This window comes from Leptidea sinapis, chromosome 23, assembly GCF_905404315.1.
Source record: "Leptidea sinapis chromosome 23, ilLepSina1.1, whole genome shotgun sequence".
NCBI lineage: Eukaryota > Metazoa > Arthropoda > Insecta > Lepidoptera > Pieridae > Leptidea > Leptidea sinapis.
In genome coordinates, this window is record NC_066287.1 from 7,523,678 (window position 1) to 7,547,873 (window position 24,196).

General features: G+C 34.8%; 1 protein-coding gene across 4 annotated transcripts in view; it reads left to right on the plus strand.

Annotated features, from left to right (window-relative positions):
• LOC126971163 (multiple C2 and transmembrane domain-containing protein-like) overlaps positions 1-24,196 on the plus strand; it is a 112,637-nt gene that overhangs the window by 86,827 nt on the left and 1,614 nt on the right. For all 4 annotated transcript variants that reach the window (XM_050817327.1, XM_050817328.1, XM_050817325.1 and 1 more), the window contains exons 3-13: positions 590-723; positions 3,536-3,679; positions 5,384-5,567; positions 8,690-8,886; positions 11,748-11,967; positions 15,558-15,703; positions 16,889-17,028; positions 18,165-18,235; positions 19,088-19,191; positions 20,892-21,001; positions 23,026-23,123. In XM_050817327.1, the coding sequence (XP_050673284.1) occupies positions 590-723; positions 3,536-3,679; positions 5,384-5,567; positions 8,690-8,886; positions 11,748-11,967; positions 15,558-15,703; positions 16,889-17,028; positions 18,165-18,235; positions 19,088-19,191; positions 20,892-21,001; positions 23,026-23,123 (1,548 nt within the window). The remainder of the gene's footprint in view (positions 1-589; positions 724-3,535; positions 3,680-5,383; positions 5,568-8,689; positions 8,887-11,747; positions 11,968-15,557; positions 15,704-16,888; positions 17,029-18,164; positions 18,236-19,087; positions 19,192-20,891; positions 21,002-23,025; positions 23,124-24,196) is intronic.

Here is a 24,196-nt window from a genome sequence, read left to right on the forward strand (position 1 = left end):
CAACAACAAGATGGACCGTCGATCTGGTCAATATCGCCGAAATACGTTGGGTGAAGGCACGCAGGACTGATTGTCGTGGAGATTCAAATTCAAATTCAAATATTTTTATTCAAAATAGGATTTAAAATCACTCATTAAACGTCAAACTCTACCACCCATTCAAAAGAGACTGCCTCAGACCTGAGAAGAATGGGCGCAAGAAACTCAGCGGGCTTTTTTTTAATATAAAATATGGATTACAATGTAGTATCGTACAATAAACATTTATAATTAAAGAGCCTGAGGGTGTTTATTCCCAGTCCGTAGTGTCATTAAGAAAATCGTTTATGCTATAATAACCTTTCCCACACAAACGTTTTTTAACAATTCTTTTAAATTTCGTAACACATTTGTTTTGTACATTTTCTGGGATCATATTGTAGTCAGTGTGATCATCGCCCAACAAAAGACTTACTAACTCGACCCAACCGAGTAGTAGGCATAACAAGTTTATGTTTGTTCCTCGTGTTAACATTCTTTGTGTCTTCCGGCTGATGATGATGATAATGATATGGATTAGGCATAAAACTATATTGATTTCTTGTTTCAGTATCTACGTAAAAATAGAAAGTTTGAAGTTCTTAAGAAGTCGTGGAAATCAACAGTTAATATTATATTAGTGGAAGCGAAAGACTTGCCTGATTGTGCTAACACAAACTCCAACGGACTATACTGCAAATTTAGGTAAGTTATACGCCATAAGTTATATGAAACGCTGCTTACTTCGTATGTGCAATCTCAAGACTGCCTACTGTAGGTAGTAAATTAACTTTAACATTAGTGCTATTTATTTAGGTACATAAAGAGGTAGGCTAATTGCCTACATGATATGCACGCCCCTGGGTAGGAATCACAAGAGCATTGCTGACTTTACAAAGCAAGACGCTTTAAACGTACATAAGATGTCAAAAACCGAAAACAAATATTTATGTGGCGGGAGAGGATCGAACTGTAGGCTCTGTGATGAGAGATACCTCAATACCAAAGAGTCACAATTCTGAGAAGGGTTCCAAAATAAAACAACTCGAGTTGTTACTGTTGAAACGTAAATATTTTAGAGTTATGAAGAAATATTAAAAGTAACTACTAAACTGCATGCACATATCGACTTGTTTCTCATAGGTAATCGTGGGTTGTCATTTAATGAACAATTTCTCATACTTATCTCAAACTTACTGAATATCTGACTTATTACACTTTGGAACTAAGCTATCGATATGAAATTCTAGGTAAGCACCGATCTTGAGCGGTGAGTTAAATTAATGCGAAATTAATCATGATTTTGTACTTCTCACCAAACATGCAAGGAAGCATGTCACCCTCCAGCCAGTGAAACCCTATTTTAGACTTTTACGTAAACTCAAGATCCGAGTTGAGGATTTTATGCTTTGTTGGAAAAACTCGTGAGGTTCTTGCTGCACTTGTATCTATAATATACTAATATATACGGTTTGAGTTGTAACTCTATACTTTAAAGACCCTAAATTAAACGTTGAAGGTGAAAATGAGACATTACCATTACATTACATTGTCTTTGTACTGAATGAGGAATTAGTAAAGACTCCAGCCGAACGAAACATTTAAGAAAAAAGCGATTCACTCGATGGTATTAAACGTGCAGTCATTGATAGATTGACAGATGACGGCGATAATCTTGTAAAAACACGGAGATAGCCCAAATCCACTACGTTATAAGTAACTGTTCGCTTTCAAACTTAGCCGGATTATACTTCGTCGCCAATCGCCATTTTGTAATGAATACTGTCAAATCACTACACGTTTCATACTAAACTAAATTTCAATCTTTACTAAGGCAGTTCCGCCTCTTATTACTTACTACTTACATCCTCTTTGAAAGACTCTTATACTGCCATATTCAGGGTTTATTATTTCTATATTAGTTTGACAGGGTGGATATCGGCATAATTACAAACGATAGAGAATTTATAAAGAACTAGAGATACAGATAAGATAAGCATTATTACTAGTTAAAAAATTTTAATACTTGTAAAATGAATTTACAATTATCATTGATGTGTTGGGGCTTAACGCAGCCGTAGTCATAGACGAAAACTAGTGATTTATAAGATTACAATGACCTTCTTCAATGCCACAAAAACAATACTAAGTTCACTCTATGTGAAGGTAATGTTTTTTGTTGTCTCGTTTTTGACAATAAATAAGCAAATTAGCGAACGTAATTGCTTTAAGTTGCGTGTCAACTGTGAGAATATATTAAACAAACTAAATGAAAACAAACAGAACTATTATAATTGACGTAGTGTCTTCAGAAATGTCTCTAATCGAATGACGTCATTCACTATTGAGTCTCTTGCAATATCCGTAAATCACTTGAAATTTTTTTACTAACAGTCATAGTCAAAATATGTTAATTGTTGATTTTGCATCACCTTGCAAATATTTAAAAAATGTAAATATTTGATAGTTTCTTGCTGCTTCTTTTCAACAATGCGCAAGTTTTCCGTGATTGTAGATTTTGACTTTGTCGTATTTGATTGGTACATATAGCGATTTTGCAGAACTTGTTTTAGACACGATTTAGAATTCAACTAAGTTAACTACTAAGCTGAATTCTATTAGAAATATTCGACGATATCGAGTGAGCTCAACATACATACAGATGTCCAATCAGACATAAATATTTTTAATAAAATAAATAGTAGTTAAAAAAAAACTAAAAAACACGCATATTATAAGAAAAATCTTATTTTGCAAGTTGAAAAATGGAATAATTCTATCAAATTAATGTATTGTCATCGGTCCTTGATAAATCTACAAAGTTTGAACGAAATCTGTCTGTTTAAAGTGGGCCACAATCGGACACAAATGAGTCGGTTACAAACAAACGTACATCAGGTGAAGCTATTAAAAAGCGTGTAATAAAATTACAGACATACTCTACCGATTTCAATGGTATTATGGATGTATTTATAATAAAATGAGATGTTGTTTGATATTAAATTAAGAACAAAGATGCTGCCACTAAAATATTTTTGTTTTTTTTATTTGACATACAAACCAATATGTAAATATAATATATTGTACAAATAATAGACGATAATAACAGTTATGTGGCTCTAATTTCTAACGGTCATTATAGCAGAAAGAATTATAGAATAATTCAGAAAGATTATACATTGAAGATTAACAAAAAGAAGTATTTTAATACTTGCCGTCATTCCCGGGTTTATCCGCATGCCGGAATTGTATAGAAACTTGTTAAAATTGAATTGAATCTGCATAAAGGTCCAAAAACATTTAATTTCAAGGTCTGAGTTAAGAACAATGACTATTTCGAAGTATTTTTCCTGTCATTAGCAGCCGAACAAATAGTTGCAGATTCAGACTTCTCTAACGGACATGTAGCCTTAAATGCCATTTATTTGAGAGTGTTACGACCGCGAGTTAAGGTCGTGGCCCCGATATTAACTACAGTTTTGTCTTACAATATTTGGTAACTGTTTATTTGTTTCAGGTTAGGAAACGAGTCACACAAATCAAAACAAGTTCACAAGTCGAAAGCTACGTGGCGAGAGAGATTCAACATTCATTTATACGAAGATAACTTATTAGAGGTTAAAGTTTTGCACAAAAACAAACAAAAAGTTTTTATGGGAAGGTAAATTTTATTTTGACACAATAAAACAACACTCACTGAAACTACTTAATTAGTAACTCAGCCATCCTAAATAATGTTGTGGTAAGACTAAACATTACATTGAGAACTTTAAATTATTATGACTGAAAAGGCTTGTTTAATGATTTCTCATTTCCTTCTTTCGTTACTTTAGTTTATCGTTTTGTTTATTATTATGCCATGTTTAAATAAAATTCTATATTGAATGTAGCATGTAGTAATGAAATTGACACCCTGTTTATTCTTCCTGTATTAGTTTGACAGAGGTGGATGTTGGTAATGTAACAGACGGTATAGGATATTTTATTAACAAATAGTAGACATACAGATATTTCCTAATTTCTTCATTAAAAAAATTACACGTTGATTTAAAAAATCTGTTGATTATTATCTGAATAAATTTGTTATCGAAAGTGGAAGCGATGAAGGCTGTTCTGCGAACATTGCGGGGAACTACAACAGCTTACTCAGCTGTCAACAATGACAGACCAATATTACCTTAACAAATTATGTAAACCACGATTCCCTTGCTCTTGGAATTGTAAATCTATGATTCATTGATTCTTTGAATTTGTGGGCACAATATTTGAGACTCTATCACACAAAAGCTACTGATCGTATAAGGATATGAATATCACTATTCGATGCGTAATTTCTCGTATGTTACTTTTTCAATTGAGCCCTTCATTGAGCGGCAAAATTTAAATACTAAAAACATTAATTACAGACTAAAAGATTACCTATTACAAAAATTATAGCAGCTAAGAGAATGTGAACCTGCTAAGTCATATTTATAAGTTGGATTTATTTGTTTTTGTGTCTTTTTTATTCGTTTTTTATTCGTTTTTATGTCTTTTAAAATATTTTCACTGTTGATCATTTAATTTATAGCATAAGTTGTGAGTTGTGACGTATTATTAAGTGTTATTAGCATTAGTTGTTAACCTTTGTGGTTTTTTTAGATGCTAAGTTGACCTAGTTTTATATCGGTATATGTAATATGATAAATAAAAAAAAAGTATATATTGAAACATAAATTTTTTGTTTACATATTTAGATAACTTTTTGTATATATTTTATCATTAACCTATGTATAATATTGCTCACCTTGTACAGTACATTACGAGTATTATTAAAAGGAGGAGGTTATTAGTAAGTTTATTTGCTTAGTTTATGTCTTAGATAATTTATACGTCTACATAGAGCCTCTTGCTGCTAGACAACAGATGAAAACAGGCCAGGTTTAATACTTTAGTGTTCGTGACAAGCTACGTCTTACACTCGCGATTTGAATGCCACTTTGTATTAGTGTTGACAATGCAAACCATTGTTCAAAATAGAGGTTAACTGTCAACCACATTTTTTTTCGTTTTGCTGTCTATCAATCTATCAATATGTATTACAATTTTATTTTTCGTTCAATTAGGGATTAATATAGTTATTATTATGTTGACCCACTTGCATTTCAATCTAGCCTTAACTTAAACTGCTACATAGATTAAACTAAGAATGTGTCCATTAACACATTTATTTATGTCTCTATTAAGGGGAAGTCACTTTGTTCATGTGTCTTTTATAATATCACTACTTTTATATTGTATTACACTAATTCACTAGCACTACACTAACTCAAGTATTATAAATGATGTAAGGTTTATGTAATTATTGAAATTAATTTTAATATAGATGTGTCATCGACCTCGCTCACCTGGAGATGGAGAGAACGCATGATCTGTGGCAAGAGCTGGAGTGCGGATATGGGTCCCTTCATCTACTCATCACCATCCTCGGGTCGGGTAGACCTCCGCCTACTGACAATATACCCACAACCAATGGCTTTATCACTGACACCACAGCTGATGAGAAATATGTGAGTTCTCTTTATATTGGAACATTGAAACATTATAGAAAAATTATCGTTTAAATTATAGTAAAAGATACATTAATTTAAACAAAAATAAAAAAATATCTACTAGAACAATGAACCTAAAACTAAAAACCTTAAAAAATCTTAATATATATAAATTTCGTGTCACGTTTTTTGTCCGCGATGGATTTAAATGGGGATTACTTCATGAATTGCAGTTTAGTCCATCTTGAGAGATAGGATAGTTTTCATTTCGATTTGGGACCAATAATTATTTTCATTTACAATATTTCTTTTGTATGGTAATTTTTTTCTATGAGATAATTTATTGACGCACGGTTTGACAGTTCTGTTGTTAAACAATTTCAATGGAGAGCATATTTTACGAAATAATTCTTGATGTTATGAAATATTATTGACACATTCATAAAAAACAGTATTTTATTTATTATGTACAGAATTATGTACAGACAAAATGTCGGGTCAGCTAGAATGATATAAAAACTAAAATATATTATTAAACGGAGTCAGTCCTTTTAGGCAAGATTTTTTGATTTCAGCGTTCCCACTTTGAATAGCTAGACTAATAATTCTTTGTCCGTGGTAGCTGCCAGCTCTTCGGTTTCCTGTGATGTCAACTAACCTTTTTGCTATTTCCTTATAGAGCCTTATAGCGCTAGGACCCTACGGACCAAGGGTCTCGACATCAAATGGGACAAAATAATTTTAGAAGTCGTCTTAATGTCCATAGGCAAATAACTTACATACCGTAAAACTAAAAGAAATATAGTGTTAGTATGAAATTTTGAAGCGTATTAAATAATTTCAATTTCAGAGTGGCGTCAATATTTCTAATATTATCAAATGAACGTAAAATTCATCATCATTTTTATATTAATTTTAATCTTATGCGATATTTTTAGCCGTATTGTCGTGTTTGGTTAATACACTTCAAACATCCAGCTCATTGTTTACATAAACAAAAAACATATTATATTTATATTATAAATTATATTCCAGAAGATTGTCGAAGTAAATACTAGTCTTATTTGCATATTCATGTATTTCTTGCGGTGACTTTTAGTCGAGTATTTTGTATATTTACGTAGTGAGTAGTTAGAATGATGTGGCGAATATGCGGAGTGTAATCTTTATTTATAATAAAATTATAGACGTGCGTTGCATTAAGTCTTTTATAAAAAAATAATATTTTTGGAAATTTTGTCTTAATTCATGTCGAAATAAAAATGATTTCAATTTAGTTTTCACTACTGTATTGTGACATGTTTCTTTTGTTCAGATTGGTAAACAAAAATGAAAATTTAAATTCTCTTTTGACGGTTGGCATTCTTTGGTATACTTCATCATTATCATTATTTAAGCCGGAAGACGTCCACTGTTGGACAAAGGCCACCCCCAAATGTCGCCATGACGATCGGCCCTGCGCTGCCCTCATCCAACCTACTCCGGCGATCTTGACCAGATCGTCGGTGTATCTTGTGGGGGGCCTACCAACACTACGTCTTCCGGTACGTGGTCGCCATTCGAGGACTTTACTGCCCCAAAGGCCCACTGTAGGCCGAGCTATGTGCCCTGCCCACTGCCACTTCAGTTTCGCATATGGTATACTTACTTACACCAAACTTACTCGTTTCGGATTTAGATTTTGACGTCTGGCATTTCTACAGCCACGAGTTTTTCGGGGAACTTCTTGCCTGGCATAGCTACTTATTGGAATCAATTATCGTCTGCAGTTTTTCGGAACCGATATGACTCAGGGTCCTTCAAACATACTCCCACATTCTTACATCACAAGCATCTCTTTGTTTTTCTCTTCTTACCTCGGCGGTTACCTTACCAGTTCTCAACACGTGAGTCTCTTACACGTTTGCCCTCTCTTATAAAAAAATATTGTGGTCGGTAAGAGCCAGGTCTCCCTTTGTTTTCATAAAATTGCGCATATCCTTTTACGAATAGGTTAGCTGTTCTATTTAACGAGTATAAACAATAGTATTACTATTGATTCGAGTGTATGTATTATGATGAGGCATGAGATCATTTATTTCCATGGCATACTTAATACAAATACTTATTCAAATGTTTTTATTTAATGTTGGATTTTAGTTAAATCAACTATTGAATATCAGAATGTGCCACACATTCGAAAAGTAATATAATAATAAAGAACAAATGATAATGATAAGTAACAGTAATTTGATAATACGCCTCAGATCAAAGAATAATTGGCCGAAATAATAGGCCTTACAATTTATTTATTTTTAATTTGCTGAACAATTAAATTTGTCTCATGAAAAATTCTAGTTGCGGTCGGATCATTCCTAAAGTGGCTATCATTTATAAAGTCATTTATGCCTTTAAAAGGCATTTTTATTTACACCTTTAAATTTAGCAGTTCGTGTATTTTGAACATTCTTTTGGGATGAATCGTTGCTATTTATACGTCTATCGCAACATGCTGAAATTTTTAAAACTAAGACAATTTTAATTTTGTCTACAGACTCATTGCTGCCTTGCTGCCTGTGTGTTTCGTTTAAGTCAATCTGATCATTAGCTAATATGTCATGTTTACATTCTACTATATTCTTTCTATTTTGGGCAGATAATGCCAAGAGATGGGCCATTTTGTTGCAACACTAGATTTCTTTCTTTTACTTGGCGTTGCGTAGAAACGTCGCTTTATTGTGTGTCTTCTACCGCATTTATCACGGGGAGTGTTCCAAAGAGCTGATTCCTGTCGCCGAATTCCATCTTCGCACGACACGTCACAAATTAGGATATACCATCTGGATGTGTGGCGGTCCTCCGAAGTGCTATTTTCAAGGAACTTTATTCCACGTATTACAAAGCTGTGGCTTACTTAATTAGCTTACTTGTGCGGTGTTTCCGGGACAATACACGGGTACCTAAAAAAAGCGCGTACACCTTCCTTAAAGGCAGGCAACACTTCTGTGATTCCTCTGGTGTTGAAAATATGGGCGGCGGTAATCACATAACATCAGGTGACCTGTACGCTCGTTTGTCTTCCGCTGCCTTAAAGAAACCCTTATAAATAATCATAACGAAATAATAAATTTTCATTGTGCCATTTATATTGCGTGTTTTAGTTATGGTACAACTTAATGGATAGCTGGGACGAGGTTGGTCAACTGTCCGTCACCGTTCACGGCGCTAAAGGGTTAAGCGCGCTTAATTTGAGAGGAAATGTGAGCGCTTATTGCATGCTGGAACTTGATAACTCCAGAGTAAAAACGCACGTGGTACGGGGCACGCCAGAACCTAACTGGAACAAGAGTTTCACATTGTAAGTACATGTAATTTTTTTTATTTCCTTATTTAGTATACAACTTTTATTCTAAAAGTATCCAATTTGGGCATAGCTTGCGCTTTTCACCCCTCAGGCAAAACTTGATAAATATTTCCATAATTGCAGTGATTTGAAACAATTCATTAAGAAGATATATCTCACAATGTGAGATATATGCAAAAAACCAAACTCCCCTTTTTCAGGAAATTTCTTAAAACTTTTGCAATTTTTGTGAGTAAGTATATTTTTTTTTCCCAAAAATCTACCTGAATCCAAAAAGAATGACACCCAGTTTATATTTTTACGAAGCTACTGACCAGGAAGTTGACTAGTAGAACTCTTGTTTCGTTTTAGCATCACAAGAATTACGTACAAATAATATAATTAATATAAAAACACACCACTTAGGTAAACACACAATCATAAAATTGTTTTATGAGTTGCTTGCTTACAAACAAACAGACGATGATGTATCTTATGCTCATTACGGTTGGAAACACATAAAAGAATAAACATAATATAATATTATTAATTACATGGCTTTAGCATATGAAAAAATATACATAAACGCGTATTTTTTTATACTTCACGTTACAGCTCTCTTGTTACATTTTACCCTCATTAAGTTAATTTGAACTTATAACCAGTGTGTGTTGCCAGTGATGACTTTCGGAACGCTGACGTAGTCGCTAGCTATGGGCCTTATGAGAAAGCTGATTGTCGTTCAGAGGCAATGGAGAGGGCTATGCTCGGATTTCTCTGCGAGATCGAATCAGAAATGAGGAGATACGTAGAAGAACCAGATACATCCACATAACCCGGATGATTGCTAAACTAAAGTGGCAGTGAGCAGGTCCCATTGATCGAAGGACCAGGTGGCCAGGGGGCAGGAAAATCCTTGAATTGCGACGACGTATCGGAAGACATAGTGTTGGTTCCACAATATGGACCGACGATCTGGTCAAGATCACCGGAATAAGTTGGATGAAAGCAGCATAGGACAGATCTTTTGGGGAGGCCTTTGTCCAGTAGTAGTTATCTTTTGGGTGAAATGAGGAACAGTAATTTTTATACCACCAAAAAATACATGTTTTATCTCATACTTTGCTCTACATTCCCAGAAACATCCAGAGTTAATATAGAGAATAATAAGATCTCGATATTTTTAACAGTTTGTTTAAAATAAAATGGCCTTAATTGAAACATGTTCTTATTATGAAACGTTTCTCGACCTAACTAATGTAAAAATGACTGTAGATCTAATTAATGCAACGAGAACAACCTCATTATTAATTTAATCGTAAGACTTTTGTATATTAAATCCTCAATCCTTTGAAACACAAGTTATATTTACATATTTAATTACTCGTACAACATTATGTACAAGCCGGGTCAGCAGTTATGTGGTAATTAGTAACATTAGTCTCGTTTATAAAATTAAATATAAATTTGAAAAATAGACGATAAGACGTATTTTCTAGTATGGCTTCAATTAAAAGTTATCTTAAATCTGTGTGCATAAATGGGACCAAGAGAACTAAATTAAAAAAGTTTTCATCCTTCTAATAAGTTTCTAAAACCTTAATTAGTTTCTGAGAGAATGAGTTCAACAAAACTTAATTAATACCATTAGAAAGAAAATATTTTTTGGACATTTCTTCAAAGTTCCACTCCAAATTGGTTAATCATCTATGAATAGAAAAAAGTCTAATAAGAAGTATCATAACAGAAATAGTGAAATAGAAACATATTTATTTACCATAGGAAGTGACAATAATATAACATAATGCAACAACACTTGGTAAACGTGATGAAGCTATACCAGTTCCTGAAGGGGCTTTGACATGGGGAGAAGAACTGCTAAGAAACTCCCAGCCCAACTTTTAAATCATGTAACAACTCAGCCTATTTAATATCTAATATACAAAATTCTCGTGTCATGGTGTTATACTTTGAACTCCTCCGAAACGGCTTGACCGATTCTCATGAAATTTTGAGAGCATATTGGGTAAGTCTGAGAATCGGACAACATCTATTTTTCATCCCCCTAAATGTTAAGGGTGGTTCACACGATTTATTTTTTATTTTTTTTTAATTATTTTATTATGAGTCAGCATTAAAAAATGCATACAACTTCAAATTTTCACCCATCTACCATCAACAGTTAGTTTTGTATCGCGATTTTAATATCGGCAATATAACGTTTGCTGGGTCAGCTAGTAATATTATAAAATTTTAGGTGGCATGCGAAGAACCAGAAAAGAATCATTCATCATCATTCCTCTATAGTAACTACTATACTATAGAAAGCCACATTTATTGATTAAAATGTACTTCTATGAGCATTGTTAATATTTTTCCCCTTTAAATCTGCGATCGGCTTCACAAGCCTTCTATTGAACATTCCACCTTCGCACGACACGCCACAAGTTAGGATATCATCCCCACCATCTGGATGTGTGGCGGTCCTCCACAGTGCGGTTTTCAAGGAGCTTTCTCCCTCGTACTACGAAGCTGTGGAATGAGCTTCCTTGTGCGGTGTTTCCGGCACAATACGACGTGGGTACCTTCAAAAAAAGCGCGTACACCTTCCTTAAAGGCCGGCAACGCTCTTGTGATTCCTCTGGTGTTGCAAGAGAATGTGGGCGGCGGTGATCACTTAACACCAGTTGACCCGTACGCTCGTTTGTCCTCCTATTCCATAAAAAAGAGCCTTCTACATTTATTTACTTCCTTAGCTCTGAGGCTAGGCAATTTGAGTGTGTTTTAATTCAAAAGTCATGCCTTCGCTCTATGCTCTAATCTCCTCTATTCTAGTATTTTTTCAGCATTGTTATTAATATAATATACTTTTTTAGTGCCGTAAACGACATCACATCTGCTATAGATATAACTGTGTATGAAGAGTCGATGATACACTCAATGAAAGGGGAGATGCTCGGGAAAGTTTCGATACCGTTGCTGAGGATTAACAACAATGAAATGAAATGGTACGCGCTCAAAGATAGAAATAAAAAGAAAGAAGCTCGCGGGGACTGTCCTAGAATACTGTTGGAGATGGCTGTTGTGTGGAATCCTGTAAGTTTTTTTTATATTTATTGCTTACAATAAAAAAGTATTAACAGATAGAACACATAATATAAAGTCACCCAACATAAACATGGTGACGAAATCGTTCTTAAATACTTACATTATAAATTAATTTGTTACATTTCTAATATAACTTTAGACATTTTAGTTTTTTCAAAATACTCTTTGCCTTTTCTGGATTTTTCTTAATACTTTTTCAACATTTACAGGCATACCATTTAGTATGTCTGGTAATTAAAACTCCTATTGCCGCATACCACGTGCATTTTAATACAAAATTTAAAATTGTAATTTCAATTTACTCTTTGCCTCTTCTGGATTTTTTTCAATACTTTTTGAACATTTACAGGCATACCATTTAGTATGTCTGGCAATAAATACTCCCATTTCCGCATACCATGTGTATGTGCATTGTTATCTTTAGGTAGAATGTGTTTATTTAGGTAAAGCAGATTACGAAGGTTGGGTTGCCGTGAACCGTTTCATTCGAGCCTTAATGTGTTAAATTTCTTCCTGTTAAGTTTGAAAAATCTCTTATAACAGATTATTTTAATTTAAACAAACCAATATCGTCATTTTTGTATTTATCCTTACTGTGTCTTTTGTATTTATATGTACACGTTACTGATGATCGAGTTAGTGAAAGCTTTGTGCCAATAAATTATTCAATCTAGTCATCTAGTCGATTTAAGATTAGTGAGTGCGGTAACACCATCATTACCTAAGTGATCATCTTCATGCTTCTTATCTCTGACTTTGCCATCCCTATTAAATTATTATTTATGCTTGACTTTGAAAGTTGAATTATCAGAAATGTCTAGAACATTTAATATTTTCCCTTCCGATGTGCGGCATTCCTTAGAGAGATTTATAATATATATACAACCAGTGGGAAGATTCTTTGCATTGGAATACCAGCTGGAATGGTACCACAGTAATGCCTTTTACTCTTGTCAAGCAGAAGTGTCCAAGTATTATTGTGTTTAAACTTAAAATGTTGTCGCAATAATATTATGTCGCTCAAGCTTCTTGGTATAGGTCTTAGGTAATAACCTACCAGCAGATAGACCTGGTCTCGTCAAATTTATTTTTTAGTAAGACAATCAGTAAATTCTGGTGAATATTAATCTTTACCATAATACCGTCTAGATATAAAACCGCAAAGATGGCGTTGGGAATTTTATTCCTCACTATATAGGTACAGAGCCCCATAAATAAATTTAAATGTTTTATAAAGAAATGGCTCTGTCGTAAATCCTATTACTCCACTGCTGAATATCTAAATGATCGGACAGCCTGGGACTAGATTGTAATTATTTTATAGCGACTGTACAATATTGTATATTTTTATTGAAAAGAGCGCAGAAAAAAGAATGCTGGGAGAGTTTCTTGCGCCGCTTCTTCTCTCTCAGAGCGCCATTTGTTTCCGAAGCGGTAGTAGTATCTAGCAGTATAAGAAATGACATCAAAAAGAATTCTAAAGGAATCAATTTTGAGAAAATAATGCCTTTCATAATATATCGTTGGAAAGGTCTCGATGCATAAAGCTTAAAATCAATTTTTTTTTCTCGATCGAGTTTGGGTTTCTAGGTGGTCGGAATCAAAATCTATTCAGGTTCTAACATTTCCCATAGTTACATTGAAAAAGAAGGTTGTTCACTAAAACGTGCCAACAATGGAAGAAGACACGCGGTGTAAATATCTTCATAACATTAACGAAATATGGCCGCAAATTACCTAAAATATATACCGTATACATTGAAATTGACGTCGTTATATAAAAACTGCAAGAAATGATGTAGATATACAATTAGCAAATACAATTTTCTTGCGTATTTCCGATGCGTCACTTCCATTGTCTAAGAATATATTGTAATTTAAGACGTCATTACTTTTTGTTGCCCAATTAATAAGCGTTAAGACATAAAATAATATTTATGTTTTAGATGTTAAACTCCACAACACTTAAACTTAAGTACAAAATTATGCAAACTTAAACAATGTTATTTTAAGTTATCAGAGCTCATGATATGAATGATATATTTTAATGATTGAAATCACAATCAACGATCAAGTTCCATCATCATCATCAGCAGGAAGACGTCCCCCAAAGATGTCCACGACGATCGGTCCTGCGCTGCCCTCATCGCAGTATCAGTAGCATCGTATTCCGGCGATCTTAACCAGATCATCGGCGATCCATACCAACACTGCGTCTTTCGGTACGTGGTCGCCATTCGAGGACTTTTCTGCCCCACGAGCCATCTGTCCGTCGATCCTTTGTCTAAGTAATATATGATGTTATTCCATTATATGTCAAGTGACAAGTTTTCTTGGAGGAAATTTTGTAGTTCTTCCCCAATTAACATTCTGTTGTGTGATTTAGTGACGTCATGTAATTGGGTGTCGTGTGATCCGTGAGCTTCATCCGAAGAAGAAACAAAGATAATTGAAAGATGACCTTTAAAGCGAGTTGTCCTAGGGATGATATTTGTATCCCTGCTAATATTATAAATGTGATGCCTTTACGCCTAAACCACTGAAGCGATTTTGATCAAATTTATCACAGAGATGACAAGAGCTTGGCAAAGGACATAGGCTACCTATTATTGCGAATAAAAGGCTTAGCGGGGTTGAAATAGGGCGTGGAAATTTGTAAGAAAGTTCGTCATTATCGAAGATAACACAATGAAAATTTGTATTTAGGCACTTAATATTTGTTCTAGCGTTTTTAAAATTTAGACCTGTATGGGCATGAAAAAGGGGGATGAAAGTTCTGTAGTTGGTAGCTTTTAAAAATGTATTAAGCCACAGCAGTTTGTTCTGTATTATTGGCAATGTGAGTTTATTAAAATTGCTGCCCAAAGTAACGATTGCACGCGCACGAAGTCGCGGGTAAAAAAAAGATAGCCCCTAATGTATAATATAATATATTTTTTTTTAATACGTTTGCGATTTTTCTATTATTTTACTTCGGGGATGAATCTCGACCATAGCTGTTGATTAAATTAGAATATTCATTAAATGATTTATGTTTGAAAGAAAGACCCAAGTAAAATTTTCTAATATGCAATTGTAGAGTTGAACAAACGTCGAAGCATAATGGTTAAAGCATTAGGGGCGTTATATTAAAAAAATCCCGCAAGTTTTGTTTGTGATGAAAATTTTTTGGAATTTTAAATATATAATCTTAGATTATTTATACGTGTAGACTCTGATAGCTGTGAAAACATCGAAAAAAAATTGAGAACACTTAACTTCTATTTTGATCATTTATACGTCTAGATGACACTAACTGTGAAAACGTCGAAGAAAATTGAGGTTGAAAGCTAACATATATACACAATACACAAGAATATTTTGAGCAATGCACACTAACACAAACTTACATATAAATCGCGAGTGTAAGACGTAGCTTGTGACGCACACTAAAGTGAAAAACCTAGCCTGTTTTCCTAACCTAGACTCTATCTAGACGTATAAATTATGTAAGTATATAATCTATAGACTAGTTTATATAAATGCCAAACGCAACATATTGGTGTATGTTAGTTTATAATTGATATTTTTTTTTTCAGTTAAAAGCAACTATGCGCGTACTGAGACCCAAAGAAGTAAAATACGTACAAAAACCGCCTAAATTCGACATTCCACTAATTTTATATAATTTAAGATTTATTAAAGGTATCTTTAAAGCTTTTCAAGCAGGAAATGAATGTTTCAAGTGAGTTATATTTTAAATTTATATTTTACTTTTACTTTTTAATGGAAGTGGAGCACATATGAACGTGTCACATGGTGTTAAGTGATCACCGTCGCCCTCGTTCTCTTGCAACATCAGAGGATCACAGGAGCATTGCCGGCCTTTTAAAAAGGTGAACTCGCTTTTGATACCCACGTCGTATCGCCCCGGAAACCACGCACAAGGAATTCCACAGCTTGGTTGTACGTGGAAGGAAGTTCCTTGAAAACCGCACTGTGGAGGAACGCTACACATTTAGATGTTGGGGATGATTTCGTAATTTGTGGCATCGAAGGTGGAATTTGGCAGCAGAAATTAGGTCAAGCCACTCTTCGGAACACTCCCCGTGACAAAAGAAGACACACAATGAAGCGTCTCTACGCATCGCCAAGTTATCTAGCCGTTCACAACTCTTCATAAACCACGCAACTGATTTTGATGCAGTTTTCACCGGCAGTTACATAACTTTCTGTAAGTAGTAAAGATAATATATTGCAACCAAGCACCGAGAGCTACAAGTTAGAATGAGTATGATGATCCCCGCCATCTGAATGTCTTGTGTTCCTCCACAGTGCGGTTTTCTAGGAACTTTTTTCCACGTACAACCAAGCTATGGAATGAGCGTTCTGTATACGGGATTTACAGGATGATACGACATGGGTATCTGCAACAAAAGTGAGTTAACCTTTCTCTCAAGGTCAGCAACGTGGTGATCACTTAATATCAGGTCCGTTTGTCTTACGGCCGTTCCCAATATACTCTCTACAGATAGAGATAAATTTCTACCTACTACTGTCAGTAATTAGCTGTGAATAAAATGAAGCTGTCCCAATATACCCGATAAGTCATTCTTAGCGCCAGTTCACTCTTGCGATTTCCATACAAAATTCTATCTCTGGTAAGCTATACGTCGTCCCATTGGCAGACAGCGTGTAAGGGATAAGGTGAGTTACCATCGATAAGTTTATTGGGACAAAAAAGTCAACGATAGCTAGGATTTTTTATCTCACGTAGGCCACAACCGGAGATAGACTGAATATTGGAAATGACCGTAATACTTCCATGAAATAAAAAAACTATGACACCTGGCACAGTGCCGAAATATCAGTTTGATGAGGATCTTGTCAATAGCCAGGCGTCATAAGATTAAATCTGTGTGTATTTCAGACGTGTTTTCGAGTGGGACAACCAGGAGAAGTCGGTTCTAGCGCTGGGGGCGTGGCTCACCTTTTGGTATTTCTTCAGAATGTGGATGACCCCGCTCCTGCTTCTTATACCATTCATTCACTATTGGCTCATACAGAGAAGTGAGTAAATTTAATAATGTTACAGGCACTACTAAACTATAGCAGGGTATATATACAATACAACCATAGAACAGTACTTTAACTAAACAATTTGTTATGTTTTTAAAGTGATAACCCTCACTTCTAGCCGTCTAGGATTAATACACAAATCAAAATTTGAAAAACAAAATTTTATGAACGATGCGGGACTCAAACCCGTCGTGGGTTCGCGTCCCTCTGGCGTTCCTATTGGGGTTGAGCAGGTTAGCAACTGTAGAGTGGATCCTGTCGATGAAGCCACAACCTGAGAGTTGAACAAAGCATACAAGATTTTATGACGATACGTCACTCGAATGGTTGGCTCAGTTCGTTAGAGCACTGGCACGGAACGCCAGACGTCGTGGGTTCGAGTCCCGCATCGTTCATAAAATTTTGTTTTTCAAATTTTATTTGAGTACTTTAACTTCATACTCTAGACTCGGGCGCTCTAGCGCCCATTTTAAATCCTATTTTGAATTAAAATATTTGAATTTGAATTTCTGATGCAAAATTTGAATTAAATCTCTTCTGAAGTTTTTGCGTTTTGCGCGAACTTACATACAGACAAACAGACGAACAAGTACTTTTTTGATATGGAATTTTAAGTGCTTATTTTACTTAGTTACGATTTTATTTATGTATGTAAATACACATATATGTTAAAAAAAACCTCATTCCTAATGGAAGGACCCTGGTAGCTTGGGCCCGAGGATAGGCGCTGGTGTGGGACGCGACTTGCGTCGATACTTTGGCTCCTTCTCATGTCCAAGTTACTTCAGTGGTGCTGGGGCTGATGCTTCGACTGCCGAAGATAGCAAGCGTCGCAAATATGTCGGTCTCAGTGAGTCATTAGTTTTTGTGTCGTTTGGTGTCGAGGCACTTGGCCCTTGGGGCCCAGAGCCGCGGAGAATGTACAAAATACTATCTTCGCACCTCAATAAGGCTATTTCAGTCCACGGATCACCCTAGCTATCCAACGCGGAAATGCTGCCAGTATTCTTGGTACACTTCCCCGTAATGATAGTTTTTATGTAAGCATAGTAATGTAAATATAGTTATAAGATCTATATTGTATAGTAATATGAGCAATAAAACCTCATTTGAGCACATTGTTCCAGACAGCAATACCCTAGTCACCTTAATTCAAACTGACGATGATTGTTCCGATGAAGAAACAGACGCACCAAAGGTCAGTAAACTTTTAAATTTAAATTAATTATGTGTCATTATTGTGTAAGGATTGTTCTTTGTTATTTATATACACTGAGCTCTTTTATTTATAAGTTACTTAATTCAATTTAATTAGGCTATTGTATATATTATACTGTTGCACAATACAGATGTTTTAACTAGCATTGCATTGAAATAAAGAAAGAAAAATCAGTTATTCAAATCAGATCAAAATAAATCAAGTCTTTGCAAAGTCTAAGTACCTTTCTTTTTATGACAGTAAGGGACGAGACGAACAGGACGTTTACTGATGGTAATTGATAATCCCTGCCTATTACAATGCAGTACCGCTAAGGATTCTTGTGAAACGCAAAAATTCTGAGCAGCACTACAATTGCGCTCGTCACCTTGTGACATACGATGTTAAGTCTCATTTGCCCAGTAATTTCACTAGCTACGGCGCCCTTCAGGCCGAAACACAATAATGCTTACACATTCCTGCTTCACGGCAGAAATAGGCACCGTTGTGGCACCCATAATTGAGACTCGAGACTGAAACGTAAGCATTTAATAAACTGCCCTTTAGACAGTGAGATTTACGGCCGTTTTCAATAACGTATCTCTATTTAGGGATAGATTGCTTATCACCCTTTAATGATAGATATTATCTATCCATTGTTATGTCCAATATATAGTTATATTCGTTATAGTCCAATGCTATCTGTCGAGGTTATTGAAATGTAAGTAAGCGTAAAAGGATAGATTGTCTACCTCTAGTAAGTTTAACTAAGGATAGATATGTTATTAAAAACGGCCGTTGGATAACAACAGTAAAACTCATTTTATTTAATCGTTGCTGGTTTGTTTGCAGGATGAGAAAACAATAAAAAATCGGATCAACGAACTACAAGATTTCACAATTACCATAAAGAACGGCATTGACTACATTGTATCATTGATAGAGCGTTTACATAAGTAAGTATTTAATAGGGTATATATATATTATGCAAGATTATTAAAATTAAAAAAATTAAAAATTAAAAAAATTATCTAACATCGCATGCCACCGAATTCCACCTTTGCACGACACGCCACAAGTTAGGATAACATCCCCACCATCTGGATGTGTGGCGGTCCTCCATACTGCGGTTTTCAAGGAGCTTTCTTCCACGTACTAAGTAGCTGTGGAATGAACTTCCTTGTGCGGTGTTTGCGGGACGATACTACATGGGTACCTTCAAAAAAAAGCGCGTACACCTTCCTTAAAGGCTGGCATCGCTTCTGTGATTCCTCTGGTGTTGCAAGAGTATGTGGGCATCGGTGATCACTTAACACCAGGTGATCTGTACGCTCGTTTGTCCTCCTTTTCCATAAAAAAAACGCATCAAATTATTGACAAAAGCATTCTTATGGAATTAAAAAATAAATATTCTTTTCGGGCAATATATTTTGGCAATTCAAACGCGCCATTTTGCGCGGGGTTTCTGTGACGTCAGAGCCTATGTCAACAATCTATGTTGTACTAATAAATGGATGGCCGGTTTCTTCCTTCGGTTATACTGCGAAAACTAATAATCCGATCGAAATAATACTTGTACCATTAGATGCAGCGTATTTCGGAGAAGGTTTTAGTATATGATATGTTGGTGATTACTAATATTTTACCTATATTTATTTTTACTTAGAAATACCTATAAATGTTTGTTTGTTCCTTCCTTGTTGCAACGATTTTGAAAATTAAAAAGAAAATCAGCGTTGATAATTGATTTTATGAATGAGTATGGTGCCAAGCCAAATCTAATAGTACGTCTATTACATTTGGCTTAGCACCTACTTCAAAGCTATCAATATGTAGCACATACAAATAATAGTATTTTATTAATATTAAAGGTTATTAATATTAAATTAAATTTTTGGTTATTTGATACTTTTCAGTTTTTGAAATTGGGTTCTTTCAAACGTAGTTTTTATTATTTTTACTTTTTATTGTCAGTTAATAATTATAATATATAATTAACGTGAATCTCATCCTTTTTTGCTTTTCAAAAAGGAGTTAAGTATCTTTAAGCAGAATGTATTATGTAGTGATATAGAAGTGATAAATGACTACAAAGTGGAACTTTTGAATGACGACAAGATAGCTATACGACAATAACAAACAAAAAAAGGGTTTTTTAATGAAAAATAGTACCATATAACTTGTCAGGTGATGGGCCTGTGACACTAATGATACATTTTTGACCACCCATATAGCCCAGTGGTTTGTGACTCTGCCTACTGGCCGAGAGGTCACGGGTTCGAATCCGGGTAGACACAAACATTTATATGATGAATTTTTGAGCAAGTTAATTTGTGTAAAAGTGTGTCAATTTTATATTATAAGCAATTTGTCATTATAAAAGTGATATCCGTCACTTCTGGGATTAATTATATGAATTAAATTTCTAGCCAAAATTTATGAACGATGCGGGACTCGAACCCGCGATCTCTCGGGTTTTGTTTCCGTCCGTGCGCTTTTACAAAGTAAGCTAACCGTTCGAGTAACGCATGGTTCGTATATATTAATATGTCTTGTTCAACTCTCAGGTTGTGGCTTCGAGTCCCACGTCGTTCATAAATTTTAGTTACAAATTTAATTTAGATTTTATATTATTATTATTATTTACATTTTTCAGCTTAACAAAGTTCAGCGTTCCGTACCTGAGTTATCTTGTCATGTTGGTGCTGGTAGTCCTAGCAGTGGCTTTCTACCTCATACCGGCCAATTACTTTTTCATGGCGTTTGGTAAGTTTATGTTGTTAACAAATTTAACACATTATCTAAGATTAAAGATTGGTCTTCGCTGATTAAAGATTGGTCTTCGCTGAGCTCCAGCTAGATACCGCAGGCGTAGTTGCAAAATTCCGGCTACTAATACTACTGCTAATAATTGAAACTAAAATTCCGGGTTGTGTAGTAAAATTTCTTAAAATAATACTACAAGAAATAAGAACGATACAGGGATAACATATTATCAGTCAGTTTTTTGTATTTTATTAATTTCAATGTAAAATAACACGAAGCGTATGTTACAATATTTGAAAGATGCCATTGAGTGTCAAGATGCCACGCACACAAAAGCTATTGTTCTTAGGTAGAGCGGCACGTAGTTGGAGCACAGTGGAAACCAATCGTTAATCTAAGCACTTACATAATACCTAGAACGAAACTACGACCTATTACTTCACTGGCACTTAGAGGACCACAGTACGTCATCTTCCGCGTGTATTCCCAAATGAAAGTCACTTTAAACTTTATGAGCATGTAGCTTAAATATTTAAAATAGGTAAAATAAGTTTTCCAAATTAAAATCATAGTTTTATTATCTTTATGTCACGTGACCGAAAACGCCGACCACCATTTTGTGACGTCACTATAATAGCAGCAACAATATCTTTTTAGCAACACACAAAAGATACAGACTATGAAAGATCGTTTTTATTTATAGAAAAGTCAATAAGAATTGTCACAAGGTGCAGTACGTTTGCGAAATGTTCGCGTGACTATAACATTGCGGGCCGCTATGGCTGTGTGTAGTGAAGTGACGTATCAGTCGTAAGCGACCCCAGTCCACGTAGCGCCTAGTTAAACACTTTAATATTTCGGAAAGTATACGTCTCGCTTGGCTTTAATGTAGGCCTTTAACCTTCCCTATCATTTAGTGCCCTGCCGGCAATGCCGATTGCATTGCCGGCAGGGCACTAGATTTTTTTTTTTGATAAGATAACTTACACCAAAACTGAGTGTGCCGTACGAAGTTACGAACCCTACTCCATCACCAACATCTGACCCTTATTTTGTTTATAAGATGGTTTATTTTGCATGATCTTATAGCTTTTTACAATAGCTTTCTGATACATTACATTGAAACTAAACCTCGCTGTTCCAAAAACTCAACCGAGAGCGTGTAAGAAATATAATCCATTTCTCTGTAATTATGCAGGATCTAATTTAGGCTATTTCTCTCCCTTGAATAGAATTACCAGGGAATATAATAGTCATCACGATGAAGTCGAAATATTTGATCACAACTTACAAAAATTTAAAAAATATATTAAACCGCTTCTTTCAAGGGAGGGATGACCTCAATCGATAGTTTTCGATAATATTTTGTGTAAATTTATATTAAGATTGAATTCGTATATATATAATATATTATAGTTCTTATTTTATTTTGTGGCTTAATTTAATTGAATAACATGTCATTTTCGCCTATAGGTAATTGAGGCATCACTTACCATAGGAATGTTATTGTTTTTGTATTATACTGTGTTTATATTATTGTATACCTTGTTGGCGGAATTTAATAAATATATAAATAAATAATCCTAATTATAAGCAACATATTGCTACACGTACACGTAAAATAATACGGACTGACAGAACGATGCGCGAGCGCCAAAATCGCGCCCACCTGCGGCATGTCGCGCCATCTGAGTGTCCCGGAACGGAAAAGGTTGAATAGGACCTATTCTATTAAACAATTTTTTAGGCAAATGTACACAGTTTGCGCCTATAGTGCTATATTTCACCAGGACACCCGGTGGAGTAACCAGTCGCGCCACCCTGGTGCCCGTTAGCTAGCAAACTAGACACCGTATATTTTTAAGCGCAATAAATATGTTTCCAAGACTATTTCGTATCTTTCTCGTGACGTTCGTATTCAAAATATATAAATATTGATTCAGGCCAACAAAGAACATTTTTTTTTAATTAAGTTTTATATTTAATATGTGTTTATTTTTAAAATAAGTATATTTCTTTTCCAGGTGTGTACAAATTTACCAGAAAATTCCTAAATCCGAACAGAGTTCCTAACAATGATATACTAGATTTTGTATCGCGAGTTCCAGACAACGCACTTTTGGTGAGAAACTTTAAATTTTCGTTTTTTCACAAAACAAATTGATCTTTTGCTTTTTCAATTAATGAATTGTATACTTAAATCTAATCTATCTGTAACAGAGCTTTTAACTATACTGTAACTCATACCCTTAGCTCGTACCTTATAAAAAATAAATGACAATAATGGCTGATGGAAGGATGGCATCCGTCAAAAGATCCTCAATATGTATCCGAACAAAGAGGATGTAAATACTACGTGAATAGAGGCGGGACTACCTAAGTAAAATTGAAATTTAGTTTAGCATGAAACGTGCAGAAACGTGACATTTGACATAAGTTTGAAAAAGTAATTGCAATATGGCGACGAAGTATAATCCGGCTAAGTTTGAAAGCGAACAGTTGCTTAAGCCGAAATGGATGTCGGCTATCTCCGTTTTTTACAAGTTTATAGCCGTTATCTGTCAATCGCACGTTTAATACAGTCGAGTTAATCGATGTTAGAGTTTCGCTATGCTGTATCCAAATTCCAAATCCATAAACGCTTTTCTGCCATTTTCGTAATAACAACCTAAGAAATCCGTTCTCGTAGAGATTTATTTGAAAAATAGTTCACAATGACAAACCATGTAATGCTAAAAGCTAAAAATGGATTGATATATCAATCTCAGATTGCAACTTTATAATTGCGATGGTATATAGAAAAAGGAAAGAAATCTTGAGTAAGGTTTCCACGTAGATCACACACGAGTACCATAAAAAAAAGAATGAACAACTTACCTTACTTACTTCAGGTGATAAGGGTCCCGTTGTAAGAAAAACTTTGAATCCCCAATCATTAATTTCACAAAATCAACACAAGCTTTGAATATTTGAAAATTTATAAAAGCATATGTTATTCGAATGAAAATTCAGCCCCTTAGAGCTTGTCATGAGCATGGCGCGAATTCGAAAGAGATACGTGCTAAGTATACGTATGGAGGCGTTCGTACGTTAACTGGACGCAAGTCAAAACAAGGCCTCTAATATCTCGACTCACGCGCAATAAACGCGAAGACGCGCGAAGATTGCGGACGCGATGTATTTGCGCCTATTAAT